A 15,635-nucleotide genomic window follows, 5' to 3' on the forward strand; every position below is an offset into this window, starting at 1 on the left:
TTCCTCTGGCAGCTCATTCCATATACATAACACCCTCTGTGTGAAAAAGTTGTCCCTTAGTCTCTTTTATATCTTTCACTTCTCACCCTAAACCTATGCCCTCTAGTTGTGGACTCCCCCACCCAGGGAAAACACTTTGTCTATTTATCCTATCCATTCCCCTCATGATTTTATAAACCTCCATATGGTCACCCCTCAGCCTCTGACACTCCAGGGAAAACAGCCCCAGCCTATTCAGCCTCTCCCTACAGCTAAAATCCTCCAACCCTGGCAACATCCTTGTAAATCTATTCTGAACCCTTTCAGGTTTCACAACATCTTTCCGATAGGAAGGAGACCAGAATTGCACCCAAGATTCCAACAGTGGCCTAACCAATGTCCTGCACAGCCGCTACATGACCTCCCAACTCCTGTACTCAATACTCTGACCAATAAAGGAAAGCATACCAAACACCTTCTTCATTATTCTATCCACCTGTGACTCCACTTTCAAGGAGCTGTGAACCTGCTCTCCAGGGTCTCTTTGTTCAGCAACACTCCCTAGGACCTTACCATTAACTGTATAAGTCCTGCTAAGATTTGCTTTCCCAAAAGACCGTGTTAGGGAACTGGAGCTGGAGTTGGATGAACTTAGGATCATTCGGGAGGTAGAGGGGGTCATAGGTCGAAGCTTTAGGGAAGTAGTAACTCCAAAGATTGCAGACAGATGGATGACAGTGAGGGGGACTGGGGGGAAGCAGCCAGTGCAGGGACACCCTGCGGCCGTTCCCCTCAAGAACAAATATACCGTTTTGGATACTTGTGGGGGGGAGGACTTACCAGGGGCAAGTAACGGGGCTCAGGCCTCTGGCACGGAGCCTGTCCCCGTTACTCAGAAGGGAAGGGTGGAGAAGAGCAGAGCAATAGTAATTGGGGACTCGATAGTTCGGGGCACAGATAGGCGGTTTTGTGGGAACGAGAGAGACTCACGTTTGGTATGTTGCCTCCCAGGTGCAAGGGTACGTGATGTCTCTGATCGTGTTTTCCGGATTCTTAAGGGGGAGGGGGAGCAGCCCGAAGTCGTGGTCCATATTGGCACCAACGACATAGGTAGGAGGAGGGCTGAGGATGTTAGGCAGGCTTTCAGGGAGCTAGGTTGGAAGCTCAAAGTTAGAACGAACAGAGTTGTTGTCTCTGGTTTGTTACCCGTGCCACGTGATAGAGAGTCGAGGAATAGGGAGAGAGAACAGTTAAATGCGTGGCTACAGGGATGGTGCAGGAGGGAGGGATTCCGTTATTTGGATAACTGGGGAAGGTGGGACCTCTATAAACAGGATGGTCTATACCTGAACCTGAGGGGCACCAGTATCCTTGGTGGGAGGTTTGCTAGTGCTCTTGGGGGGGGGTTTAAACTAACTCTGCAGGGGCATGGGAACCTAGACTGTAGCTTTAGGGTGCAGGACCTGGAGTGTAGGGAGGTTAGGAACATGGCATCAATCTCAAAGGAGGGTGCCTGTAAACAGGAAAGTGGCTTGAAGTGTGTACACTTCAATTCAAGAAGTATACGAAATAAGGTAGGTGAACTTGCAGCGTGGGTTGGTACCTGGGACTTCGATGTTGTGGCTATTACGGAGACATGGGTAGAACAGGGACAGGATTGGCTGTTGCATGTTCCAGGGTTTAAATGTTTTAGTAGGGTCAGAGGTGGGGGTAAAAGAGGGGGAGGTGTGGCATTGCTTGTCAAAGATCGTATTACAACTGTGGAAAGGACGATGGATGAAGACTCGCCATCTGAGGTAGTTTGGGCTGAGGTTAGGAATAGGAAAGGTGAGCTCACCCTGTTAGGAGTTTTTTACAGGCCTCCTAATAGTCCTAGAAACGTAGAAGAAAGGATTGCGAGGATGATTCAGGAGAAGAGTGAAAGTAATAGGGTGGTTGTTATGGGGGACTTTAACTTTCCTGATATTGATTGGGAAAGCTATAGCTCTAGTTCGTTAGATGGGTCGGTGTTTGTCCAATCTGTGCAGGAGGGTTTCCTGACACAATATGTAGATAGGCCACCAAGAGGTGAGGCCATACTGGATTTGGTTCTGGGTAACGAACCAGGCCAGGTGTTAGAATTAGAGGTAGGTGAGCACTTTGGGGACAGTGACCACAATTCGGTGACTTTTACTCTAGTGATGGAGAGGGATAAGTGTGCACTGTAGGGCAAGAGTTATAGTTGGGGGCAGGGAAATTATGATGTGGTGAGGCATGACTTAGGATGCGTGGCTTGGAAAAGTAGGCTTCAAGGCAAGGGCGTAATTGATATGTGGAGCTTGTTCAAGGAGCAACTATTGAGTGTCCTTGATAAGTATGTACCTGTCAGGCAGGGAGGAAAGTGTTGTGTGAGGGAGCCGTGGTTTAATAAGGAATTGGAATCCCTTGTTAAATGGAAGAGGGCGGCCTATGTAAAGATGAGGCATTAAGGTTCAATTGGAGCGATTGAGAGTTATAAGGTAGCCAGGAAGGATCTGAAGAGAGAGCTAAGAGCAGCAAGGAGGGGACATGAAAGGTCCTTAGTTGGTAGGATTAGGGAAAACTCTAAGGCTTTCTATAGGTATGTCAGGAATAAAAGAATGACTAGGGTAGGAATAGGTCCAATCAAGGATAGTAGTGGGAAGTTGCGTGTGGAGGCTGAAGAGATTGGGGAGACACTGAATGAATACCTTTCGTCAGTATTCACTCAGGAACAGAACATTGTTGCCGATGTGAATACTGAGTCACAATTAAGTAGAATGAATGGCTTTGAGGTATGTCGGGAAGAGGTGTTGGAAATTCTGGAAAGGGTGAAAATAGATAAGTCCCCTGGGCCTAATGGCATTTATTCTAGGATTCTCTGGGAAGCAAGGCAGGAGATTGCAGAGCCATTGGCCTTGATTTTTATGTCCTCGTTGTCTACAGGAGTAGTGCCAGAAGACTGGAGGCTAGCAAATGTGGTTCCCTTGTTCAAGAAGGGGAGTAGGGATAACCCTTGTAACTATCGGCCGGTGAGTCTCACTTCTGTTGTGGGCAAAGTCTTAGAGAGAATTGTAAGGGATAGGATTTATGAACATCTGGATAGGAATAATGTGATCAAGGATAGTCAGCATAGTTTTGTGAAGGGCAGGTCGTGCCTCACAAACCTTATTGAATTCTTTGAGAAGGTGACTAAGGAGGTGGACGAGGGGAAAGCGGTAGATGTGGTGTATATGGATTTTAGTAAGGCGTTTGATAAGGTTCCCCATGGTAGGCTACTTCAAAAAATACGGAGGTATGGCATTGAGGGTGAGTTGGAGGTTTGGATTAGGAATTGGCTGGTTGGAAGAAGACAGAGGGTAGTAGTTGATGGTAAAGGTTCATCTTGGAGTGCCGTTACTAGTGGTGTTCCGCAAGGATCTGTTTTGGGACCATTGCTGTTTGTCATTTTTATAAATGACCTGGAGGAGGGGCTAGAAGGTTGGGTGAGCAAGTTTGCGGATGATATGAAAATCGGAGGAGTTGTTGACAGTGAGGAAGGATGTGGCAGGTTACAGCGGGATATAGATAAGCTGCAGAACTGGGCAGAAAGGTGGCAAATGGAGTTCAATGTAGGTAAGTGTGAGGTGATTCACTTTGGTAAGAGTAACAAAAAGATGGGGTACTGGGCTAATGGTCGGATACTTGGTAGTGTGGATTAGCAGAGGGATCTTGGTGTCCATGTACACAGATCTTTGAAAGTTGCCACCCAGGTAAATAGTGCGGTGAAGAAGGAATATGGCATACTGGCTTTTATTGGTAGAGGAATTGAGTTCCGGAGTCCTGAGGTCATGTTGCAGTTGTATAAGACTCTGGTGCGGCCGCATCTGGAGTATTGTGTGCAGTTTTGGTCGCCATACTATAGGAAGGATGTGGAGGCACTGGAATGGGTGCAGAGGAGGTTTACCAGGATGTTGCCTGGTATGGTAGGAAGATCGTATGAGGAAAGGCTGAGGCACTTGGGGTTGTTTTCATTAGAGAAAAGAAGGTTTGGGGTGACTTGATAGAGGTGTACAAGATGATTAGGGGTTTAGATAGGGTTGACCGTGAGAACCTTTTTCCACGTATGGAGTCAGCTACTACGAGGGGGCATAGCTTTAAATTAAGGGGTGGTAGGTATAAGACAGATGTTAGGGGTAGGTTCTTTACTCAGCGAGTCGTGAGTTCATGGAATGCCCTGCCAGTAGCAGTGGTGGACTCTCCCTCTTTATGGGCATTTAAGCGGGCATTGGATAGGCATATGGAGGATAGTGGGCTAGTGTAGGTTAGGTGGGCTTGGATCGGCGCAACATCGAGGGCCAAAGGGCCTGTACTGCGCTGTATTCTTCTATGTTCTATGTTCTATGTTCTAATGCAGCACCTCGCATTTATCTATATTAAACTCCATCTGCCACTTCTCAGCCCATTGCCCCATCTGATCATGATCCCATTGTACTCTGAGGTAATTTTCCTTGCTGCCCACAATACCTCCAATTTTGGTGTCATCTGCAAATTTACTAACTATACCTTTTATGCTCACATGCAAATCATGGAAATAAATGATGAAAAGTAGTGGATCCAACACTGATCGTTGTGGCACTCCACTGGTCACAGGCCTCCAGTCTGAAAAACAAACCGCCACCACCATCTTCTACCTTTGAGCCTGTTCTGTATCCAAATGGCTAGTCAACCTGTATTCCATGAGATCTAACCTTGCTAACCAGTCTCTCATGGGGAACTTTGTTGAACGCCTTACTGAAGTCCATATAAATCACGTCTACCGCTCTGCCGTCATCAATCCTCTTTGTTACTTCTTCAAAAATCTTAAACAAGTTTGTGAGACATGATTTCCCATGCACAAAGCCATGTTGACTATCCCTAACCAGTCTTTGTCTTTCCAAATACATGTACATCCTGTCCCTCAGGATTCCCTCCAACAACTTGCCCACCACCGATGTAAGGCTCAATGGACTATAGTTCCCTGGCTTGTCCTTACCACCCTTCTTAAACAGTGGCACCACTTTTGCCAATCTCCAGTCTTCTGGCACCTTACCTGTGAATATTGATGATACAAATATCTCAGCAAGAGGCCCAGCAATCACTTTCTTAGCTTCCCACAGAGTTCTAGAGTACACCTGATCAGGTCCTGGGGATTTATCCACTTTTATGCATTTCAAGACATCCAGTACTATCTCCTCTGTAATATGGACATTTTTCAAGATGTCACCATCTATTTCTCTCCATTCTATATCTTCCATGTGCTTTCCTACAGTAAATACTGTTGCAAAATACTTGTTTAGTATCTCCCCTCATCTCCTGTGGCTCCACACAAAGGCCACCTTGCTGATGTTTGAGGGCCCGTATTCTCTCACTAGTTAACCTTTCGTCTGTAATGTATTTGTAAAAACTCTTTGCATTCTTCTTAACTGTATTTGCCAAAGCTATCTCATGTCCCCTTTTTGACCTCCTGATTTCCCTCTTAAGTATACTCCAACTGCCTTTATACTCTTCTCAGGATTCACTCAATCTCTGCTGATAATACCTGACATATTCTGGATTAGTGGCTGGAAGAGCACAGCAGTTCAGGCAGCATCCAAGGAGCAGCGAAATCGACGTTTCGGGCAAAAGCCCTTCATCAGGAATAAAGGCAGAGAGCCTGAAGCGTGGAGAGATAAGCCAGAGGAGGGTGGGGGTGGGGAGAAAGTACCATAGAGTACAATAGGTGAGTGGGGGAGGGGATGAAGGTGATAGGTCAGGGAGGAGAGGGTGGAGTGGATAGGTGGAAAAGGCGATAGACAGGTAGGACAAGTCCGGACAAGTCATAGGGACAGTGCTGAGCTGAAAGTTTGGAACTAGGGTGAGGTGGGGGAAGGGGAAATGAGGAAACTGTTGAAGTCCACATTGATGCCCTGGGGTTGAAGTGTTCCGAGGCGGAAGACAAGGCGTTCTTCCTCCAGGCGTCTGGTGGTGAGGGAGCGGCGGTGAAGGAGGCCCAGGACCTCCATGTCCTCGGCAGAGTGGGAGGGGGAGTTGAAATGTTGGGCCACGGGGCGGTGTGATTGATTGGTGCGGGTGTCCCGGAGATGTTCCCTAAAGCACTCTGCTAGGAGGCGCCCAGTCTCCCCGATGTAGAGGAGACCGCATCGGGAGCAACGGATACAATAAATGATATTAGTGGATGTGCAAGTAAAACTTTGATGGATGTGGAAGGCTCCTTTGGGGCTTTGGATAGAGGTGAGGGAGGAGGTGTGGGCGCAGGTTTTACAGTTCCTGCGGTGGCAGGGGAAAGTGCCAGGATGGAAGGGTGGGTTGTAGGGGGGCGTGGACCTGACCAGGTAGTCACGGAGGGAACGGTCTTTGCGGAAGGCGGAAAGGGGTCGGGAGGGAAATATATCCCTGGTGGTGGGGTCTGTTTGGAGGTGGCGGAAATGTCGGCGGATGATTTGGTTTATGCGAAGGTTGGTAGGGTGGAAGGTGAGCACCAGGGGCGTTCTGTCCTTGTTACGGTTAGAGGGGTGGGGTCTGAGGGCGGAGGTGCGGGATGTGGACGAGTTGCGTTGGAGGGCATCTTTAACCACGTGGGAAGGGAAATTGCAGTCTCAAAAGAAGGAGGCCATCTGGTGTGTTCTGTGGTGGAACTGGTCCTCCTGGGAGCAGATCCGGTGGAGGCGGAGGAATTGGGAATACAGGATGGCATTTTTGCAAGAGGTAGGGTGGGAATAGGTGTAATCCAGGTAGCTGTGGGAGTCGGTGGGTTTGTAAAAAATGTCAGTGTCAAGTCGGTCGTCATTAATGAGATGGAGAGGTCCAGGAAGGGGAGGGAGGTGTTAGAGATGGTCCAGGTAAATTTAAGGTCAGGGTGGAATGTGTTGGTGAAGTTGATGAATTGCTTAACCTCCTCTCTGTGACATTCTTGATCCTGGCACCAGGGAAGCAACACACCATTCTGAGTTTTTGTGCTGGCCACAGAAATGTCTGTCTGTACATCGGACTAGAGAGCCCCTAACACAATCAAGCTCTAGGAACGCAACGTACACCTCATTGCATTAGAGCCAATGTCAATACCAAAAACATGGCTGTTCACATTACGTTCCCCTGCGAATCCATCACCTCCTACATTTTCCAAAACAGCATACTTGCTTGAAATGGGGATAGCTACAGAAGGCTCCTCCACTATCTGCCTACCTCTCTTACCTTTCCTGGAGTTAATCCATTTATGTGACTATATCTGTGACTTTTCCCCCTTCCTATAACTGCCATCCATCACATCCCCTTGGTCTTGTAAATTCCTCATTGCCTCTAACTGGCTCTCCAACCAATCCATTTGATCTGATAGGATTCACAATGAATTGCATTTATTGCAGATATAATCCTCAGTAACATGTAAACTCTTCCTTAACCCACATCTGACAAGAAGAGCATATCACTCGACTAAAGGCCATTTTTGCTTCTTTCAATCTACAAACCCAGACAATAGCACTGTCCTATTCTTCTACTAAACACTGCTCTGGTTTAAATTAAACTTATGGCTTATATTTTTTAAGTTTAATCTGGAGACATATCTCAATACAACATATAATCAAGAAAGAACCCACTCTACTCACTACTGCAGACTTACTGAAAGGCCATGCTTAAAATGTTCACTTGTCTGTTTCTGTGCTGTGACCTCTCCCAAACAGGTTCCTCCAAGATTAGTTGTGAATTTCACTGTTTGTTCATTTTCCCAGATGCACTCTGATGTCCAGCAATAACTGAATTCAAATAGGATGAATACACTCATATTTTTTTCCAGATTTGGGGTATTGAGCACTAAAGGATATCAGTTTAACGTTAGAGGGGGAAGAATAAAAGAGAACCTGAGGGGCAACGTTTTTACACAGAGGATAGTACACACATGGAATGAGCTGCCAGCAGAAGTGGTTGAGGTTGGTACATTAACGATATTTAACAGGCATTTGGACAAATCATGTATAGGAAAGGAGATTAGAAGGATAAGGGCTAAGTGCAAGGAAATGGGGTTAGCGTGGATGGACATTTGGTTGGCATGAACCAGTTTGGGCCAAAGCGCCTGTCTCCGTGCTGACCAAAGCTTTGACTCTCCTGATGCCCGTGTGCTGCCTGACCTTTTGTGCTTTTCCAGCCACTAGTAACTAGTAACCACTTTCAGGTAAATGGCAAATAATGCAGGGTGAAAATGTGAAGATTATTTTACACCGTGAGTTTTGAGCATCTGGAACAGTCTGAACAGCAGCTAGATGCAGATTCAGCAGTTATTCTCCAAAGAGATTTGGAATGTAACTTTTTAAGGAAAGATTTGGAGGGCTACAGGTAAATGGCAGGGGAGTTGGGACAGATTTGTAGTGTCACCGAGGGAGAGAGTACCGCCCCAACAGGCTGAATAACCCTCCAGCCCCTTTCCCTTTGCTGTGAAATCCAGTCCCATTCACTGTGAATGATGAATCTCATCCCATCACAGAGTGAGGGGGAATCCCACCACTGACTTCACAATGGGGAGCCCACTGATTGACGGCAACGTTAGCCCAATAGGAGGGAGGCGGGCGGGACTGATGGACCATGCTGAAGTGGCTCATCTTCCAACCGATGGGCGTGAGTGAGGGGCGAAAGCAGCGGGATCACGTGACCATTGACTGCACATGCGCATTGCCCCCTGACTGGTGAGTGCGAGAGGAGGAGAAGGCAGAGACGGCCGGAAAGGTGGGAGTTCTAGTTGAAACCGAAAGGAAAATTGAGTCACTCTGGACTAGTGGGTTTCATAAACACTCGGTGTAGGCTGCTAGACCCGAAGTAGAAACTCCCGATTCCGCGGCTCAGGAACTGAGGTGATGATAGGTCCCGGGTTACCGCCGCCATCTTTATCAGGGGCAAGGCACAGGGATGCACGTGGTTTCGAGGCGAAAGTGGGGGCTGCAGAGTAGAGCGGTGCTGGAAAAGCACAGCAGGTCAGGCAGGAATGATGAATCGCCTTCTTGATGAAGGACTTTTGTCCGAAACGTTGATTTTCCGGCTTCCCGGATGCTGCCTGACCTGCTGTGCTTTTCCAGCGCTACTCAAGTCAGTGCACATGTTTCTTCCGGGTGTGGGGGTAGGTGGTATAAAGAGGAGCATTTCCACAAACTGAAACCAAAGTAACTGTTTGTCTGTTCTTGATTTTCTCTCTTGGACTGATAGTGAATTTTGTTTTGTGAATTTGTTTTAGACGATAATAATTGAGACTGGTGCTGGTAAAGCATAGGTCAGGCAGCATCCGAGAAGCGGGAGCTCTTCGCAACTTCTCTACTCAATGCACTTACCGTTAACAGCTAGGGTCCCAAACACCACCTTCACGGTCCTGTCTACCTTCATCTCCACTTTCAACTAACTGTGAACTTGCACCCCAAGGTCTCCTTTTCAGTAACAATTTCCAGGAATTGTGTGAGTCTTACCCTGGTAACATCTTTCTGAAATCAGTGAGACTAGAATTGAGTTGACAAATGTGGTGCTGGAAAAACACAGTCGGCAAGGCAGCATCTGAGGATCAGGAGAATCAACATTTGGGCATAAGCCCTACAGCAATCCTAGAATTGAGCGCAGTATTCTACAATTGGCCTCACCAATATCCTACACAGCTGCAAAATGACCAACCTCTGTACTCATAGAATCGTAGGAAGCAGGACATTTGGCCCATGAGATCACACCAACTGTCCGAAGAGCATCCCACCCTATCCCTTTGACCCTATATGTCTAATCCATCCAATATGCCCATCTTTGGACTGAGAGGAAACCAGTACACATTGAGGAACCCCATGCAGACATGGGGAAAATCTGCACATTCCACACTGTAGGATCGAACCCAGGTCCATTTATTGATCAGTGTACCACCAATAAGGACAAATGTGTCCAATGTTGTCTTCTGTGCTCAATCCACCTGAAACTCAACTTTCCAGGAACAAACATCTGTCATTACCCTCCAGTTCCTCTGAAGGGCGATGGGTAGAAAACAGGAACCACATTGGGTCGTAGCTCTATAAAATGCCTCTACTTTCTGCTGGCTCTTCAACCTTGGTGTCTTCCTGTAGTTTTGTGCAAAAACTCATTCCCTTCCCTGAAAGACATTTCTGAATGAGTTCAGTTTTAATGATGATCTAGCAGTTTGCCCAAGTGACCACATTAATTTCTCTCAGTTTCATAGCCTGTGTGTTCTTCTGATTTCTCCGAATAAATTTGCTTTCTGTTTGAAAGGTTGTTTTGCAATGAGAGATTTCAAACAAATTAACATCCAGATCTGACAGTCATTGTGTTTGTAATAATCTCATTATCTCAGGATTTTGAGCATTGAAGGAAAAAGCACCATTCACACCGGGGAGAAACACGTATCGTCTGTGTGTGGAAAAGTCTGTGAAGATTCATCTAAAATGTCCAAATGCCAGCACAATCACACTGGGGAGAGACCCTGGAAGTGTGAGGATTGTGGGAAGGGATTTCTTTACCCATCCCATCTGGAAACTCACCAACTCAGTCACACTGGAGAGAAGCCAGTCACACTGGAGAGAAGCCATTCACCTGCTCGGATTGTGGGATGGGATTCACTCAGTCACGCCACCTGCTGACACACCAGCGAGTTCATACCGGGGAGAGACCATTCACTTGCTCTGATTGTGGGTCGAGATTCACTGTTATTCAGCCTGCAGGAACACCAGTGACAGACCGTTCACCTGCCCCCAGTGTGGGGTGGGTTTCGTTCGGTTATTCAGCTGCGGATACACCTGCGACTCCACACTGGAGAGAGACCATTCACTTGCTCCGATTGTGGGCAAGTGTTCACTCAGTCATCCAGCCTGCAGATACACCAGCGAGTTCACACTGGGGAGAAACCATTCACCTGTCCTGAATGTGGGAAAGGATTTGTGCAGTCATCCAAACTACAGCTACACCAGCGAGTTCACACTGGGGAGAAACCATTCACCTGTCCTGAATGTGGAAAGGGGTTCATTTGCTCCTCTAAACTGCTGGAACACCAGGGGGTTCACACTGGGGAGAAACCATTCACTTGCTCAGTGTGTGGGAAAGGATTCACTCAGTCATCCAAGCTGCAGAGTCACCAGTGAGTTCACACTGGGGAGAAGCCATTCATTTGCTCTGCTTGTGGGAAGAGATTTAGCCAATCATGCAACCTGCAGAGACACCAGCGACTTCACATTGGTGAGAAACATTCACAGAGTCAACTCACCAGCTGGTGTACCAGTGAGTTCACTCAGGGGAGAGACCTTTCACTTGTTCCATATGTGGACGGGATTCACTGTCATCCAAACTGTTAGTGAAATGACACTGGCTGGGTCACGTTCACCTGCTCCGTTTGCGTAAAAGGATTTACTATTTGCAAATGCACTGGTAAATTCACAAAGAATCACAGATGAAGGGTTTTGCTTTTCCTTACACCGAGGAATGTAGCTTGGTCATTGGGCTGTTTGTATTGATATAAATAAACTCAGCTGTGTTAAAGGGGCTGACAATGTAGGACAATGTTGATATAATTGTGAATCTGTATGTTATGTTTTGAAAATGATCACATTGTCACTGTACATCAACACATTTACACTGGGTAAAGACTATCCACAATGAGCGTTCTATTAATGATCAGTGTTGCATTTTGATGCTGTTATTGTTAATGTTCAAATCATGTTCTCTGGAACTTTTTCCGATGATGGCTGCAATGAGTTCCTGACTATCTGACAGTTGTGGATTTGATGCTGCTTTTGTCTATGTTCAGAATCAGGTCCAGAAGACGTGATTTGATGATATTTATAAACACCACAGGTTCAGTGAATATTTTGGGATACAAATTATATACACCAGCTTTTCATTGAATCCATGTTGAAAAAGTCTACCTTTTTCTGAGTGCCTTAGAGATAAGATAATCATGTGTACACTTCATCTGAGCAGTTGGGAGAAGGCACATCCAGAGTGAGATATAGCTTGTAATGGTTGGAATTTGGTTATCAGTGCTGTTGGGTGGTATTTAACCTAACGTGGCAAGCGGATGGTATCTAAAGACAATCAATAAATGTGACAGGAAGGCATGGACATTACAAGACAGTTAAGGTACAAGGGAGTTTAACATAGTTGAATGGCATTGATTTTAATGCTGAGCTTGATGAACAAGGCAGAAAAATTAAGGATGCAAATTAAAACATGGGACTATGATGACATTGCTGTCACTGAGACATGGTTGAGAGAGAGGCAGGATTGGAGGCTCAGTACTCCAGGATATAGGTTCTTCATGTGAGACAGTGGAGGAGGCAGAAGAGGAGGGGGTGTCACCATTATGTTCAGGGTATTTATTACAATTTCAAAAACTCTTTCAATAAACCCATTTGGGTGGAAGAACAGGTAAAGAGGGAAATTTCAGGGAAGTGTAAATGTAATAGGGTGGTCATAGCAGGGAATTTCAACTTCCCCAGCATTAACTTTTGGAGATGCTGGTGGACTGGGGTGTACAAAGTTTAAAAATCGCACAACACATGGTTATAGTCTAACAGGTTTAATTGGAAGCACTAGCTTTTGGATCACTGCTCCTTCATCAGGTGGTAGTGGAATACCGTACTTAGCTACATTGATGGAGTTCAATGTAGCTAAGTGTGAGGTGATTCACTTTGGTAAGAGTAACAAAAAGATGGGGTACTGGGCTAATGGTCGGATACTTGGTAGTGTGGATGAGCAGAGGGATCTTGGTGTCCATATACACAGATCTTTGAAAGTTGCCACCCAGGTAAATAGTGCGGTGAAGAAGGCATATGTCGTACTGGCTTTTATTGGTAGAGGAATTGAGTTCCGGAGTACTGAGGTCATGTTGCAGTTGTATAAGACTGGTGCGGCCGCATCTGGAGTATTGTGTGCAGTTTTGGTCGCCATACTATAGGAAGGATGTGGAGGCACTGCAACGGGTGCAGAGGAGGTTTACCAGGATGTTGCCTGGTATGGTAGGAAGATCGTATGAGGAAAGGCTGAGGCACTTGGGGTTGTTTTCATTGGAGAAAAGAAGGTTTAGGGGTGACTTGATAGAGGTGTACAAGATGATTAGGGGTTTAGATAGGGTCGACAGTGAGAATCTTTTTCCACGTATGGAGTCAGCTATTAGAAGGGGGCATAGCTTTAAATTAAGGGGGGGGGTAGGTATAGGACAGATGTTAGGGGTAGGTTCTTTACTCAGCGAGCCGTGAGTTCATGGAATGCCCTGCCAGTAGCAGTGGTGTACTCTCCCTCATTTTGGGCATTTAAGCGGGCATTGGATAGGCATATGGAGGATAGTGGACTAGTGTAGGTTAGGTGGGCTTGGATCGGCGCAACATCGAGGGCCGAAGGGCCTGTACTGCACTGTATTCTTCTATGTTCTATGTACACGATTGTAAGACACAGAATTTATAGCCTGTTGGACTATTACCTGGTGTTGTGTGATTTTTAGCATTAACTTTGGTCATCATGGTTTGATAGATTTAGAGGAACTTTTAAAATAGATTCAGTACAGCTTTTGAAGCCAGTATCTTGGGAAGTCTCAACAAGGAAGGGGCAGGTCCTGGACTTAACGTTAGGTAACCAAGGCAGACAAGTGATAGAAATATCAGTGGGGATCATTTTGCAGCGTTAACATAACTCTGGAAAAGATTCAGCATTGTTATAGGAAAGGACAAGGATGGTTCTGTAAGTTCCAAATTGGTTTGTTTTAATAAAACCAGATATGATTTGGCCAGAGTGCACAGGGAGCAGATATTTTTCAGGTTAACGTACAACAGGGAATTTAAATGGGGAAGTAAGGAGAGCTTTAAGGGGAACAGGAATTGATACAGCCGGGTAAATAAAACAAAATGCTCAGTTGTTTTACCGGTAGTTTAATGGTTAAAGGATAATGGGAGAATGAGGGAAGCGCATTGAGGACCACAGAGGTAATCTATGTGTGGAACAAGAGAATGTAGACCTGGTTCAAAATGAATACTGTATGTCCGTGCTCACTGATGAGAGGCGAATCGGGGAGAATATTTGTGATAGAATTTAAAGAAATTTGCACAGAGAGAGGAGGAGGTTCAGCGTCATCTGGCAGGCTTGAATGTAAATAAAGCTCCAGAATCAGGTGAAATGCATCCGACATTATTGTGATGATTAACCTGTTAGGATGAAATGGCAGGGCCACGTGCAAAAACTTTCATTTCTCCTCTCACTACAGGAAAGCTTGCGAAAGGATTGAAGGAGGGTCAAAGTGGAACTTTTATTCAAGAACAGAGCAGGGAATGAACTGTGAAACTGCAAGCCAGTCAGCCTCATCTTGGTGATGGGGAGACTATTGGAAGTAATTTTGAGGGCCAGGTTTCATTTGCATTTGGAGAGAGATTTAATCACGGACAGTCTGCATGTATTTTGTAAAGTGATCATGTCTGACCAACTTGATTCAGTTTTTTTGATTGATACAATTGGATGCAAATGAATACTTTTGTAGCCCCCCTGGACATTAAGGCTTTTGATATGTTCTTGCATGGAACACTAATCTCAAAGGTAACAGCCCATTGCATCTAGTGAAATTTGGTCAGTTGGATCCACAATTCGCTGAGTGGCAGGAAGCAGTGGGTGATGATTGAGAAATATTTTTCTGACTGGAATTCTGTGTCCAGTGGCTTGTCTCAGTTGAGTGCTTGGCCTTTCCTGTTTCTGGTTTATAAATGACTTGTGTAAATCTCTTAGACTTGAATGTAGGAGGGTTAATCACTTAGTTTGCAGCTGATACAAAAGTAACGGGTGGCAAATAGGGTAGCCTTAGCTTACAGGAGGGTATAGTCGAGCTGGTCAGGTGGGCTGATTGGTGGTAAATTGAAAATCAATCTGGATTAGTGAGAAGCAACATATTTGGACAGGATAATTTATTCATTGCATTTGCCTGTTATCCATAAGGTTAGTAGACCCGCCAGGGAAGGAAGAATATATTGTTTTCCCATAAGCATATTCAGTGACACAGTCCTGGATAGTCAATGGGATTTTGGCAGCAAGATAATTCTGCTCAAATGTTGCTTGGTCCACAGTTAGACCTCAAAAGATAGCTTCTAATGTATGGTGCTGCAAATTATGAAAGAAAATGGAATGTTGACCTTAATTGCTAATTGAACAGCAGATTTTCTACCAACTGGCCTCCTTTAGGGAGTGTTTGAATCCTATTTTACAGTATTAGAAATGTGTTTTTCACTGATAGCTTTGAAATTTCTGTCTGCAAATTTTTCCCTTCCAATATTATATTTTTTTAAAGTTATCACTGTCGGTGCAGGGTAATAATTCCGAATAGGCAATTCTTGTTTCTAGGTCACATTCTCTTTTAATCCCAAAAACAAAATTACCTGCCCACGTACTCTCCCTTCCTTGAAGAAAGTGAGGACTGCAGATGCTGGAGATCAGGGTCGAGAGTGTGGTGCTGGAAAAGCACAGCAGGTCAGGTAGCATCTGAGGAGCAGGACAATCGACAAAACATCCTTGTGCACCTGCTTTAGATGTTTCACATAAATGGTTAGATCATTATCCTTCAGTATTTCGCAATCGTCTTCAGGTTTGGAAATTGTAAAAATTCTCAACGTCCCATATTGTGCCAATAGACTTTTGAGTTTTGATGA

General features: G+C 45.6%; 1 protein-coding gene across 1 annotated transcript in view; it reads left to right on the plus strand.

Annotated features, from left to right (window-relative positions):
* Nucleotides 1–11,614, plus strand: part of LOC122548020 (uncharacterized) — a 35,341-nt gene extending 23,727 nt beyond the window's left edge. The window contains exon 3 of the mRNA XM_087998613.1: nt 10,698–11,614. Within this exon, the coding sequence (XP_087854739.1) occupies nt 10,698–11,099 (402 nt within the window). The 3' untranslated portion in view covers nt 11,100–11,614. The remainder of the gene's footprint in view (nt 1–10,697) is intronic.
* The last annotated feature ends 4,021 nt before the right edge of the window (nt 11,615–15,635 follow it).

The sequence above is a fragment of the Chiloscyllium plagiosum genome, unplaced genomic scaffold, assembly GCF_037043375.1.
Source record: "Chiloscyllium plagiosum isolate Xiang-an unplaced genomic scaffold, Cpla_swu_hap1 HiC_scaffold_21, whole genome shotgun sequence".
Classification (NCBI taxonomy): Eukaryota; Metazoa; Chordata; class Chondrichthyes; order Orectolobiformes; family Hemiscylliidae; genus Chiloscyllium; species Chiloscyllium plagiosum.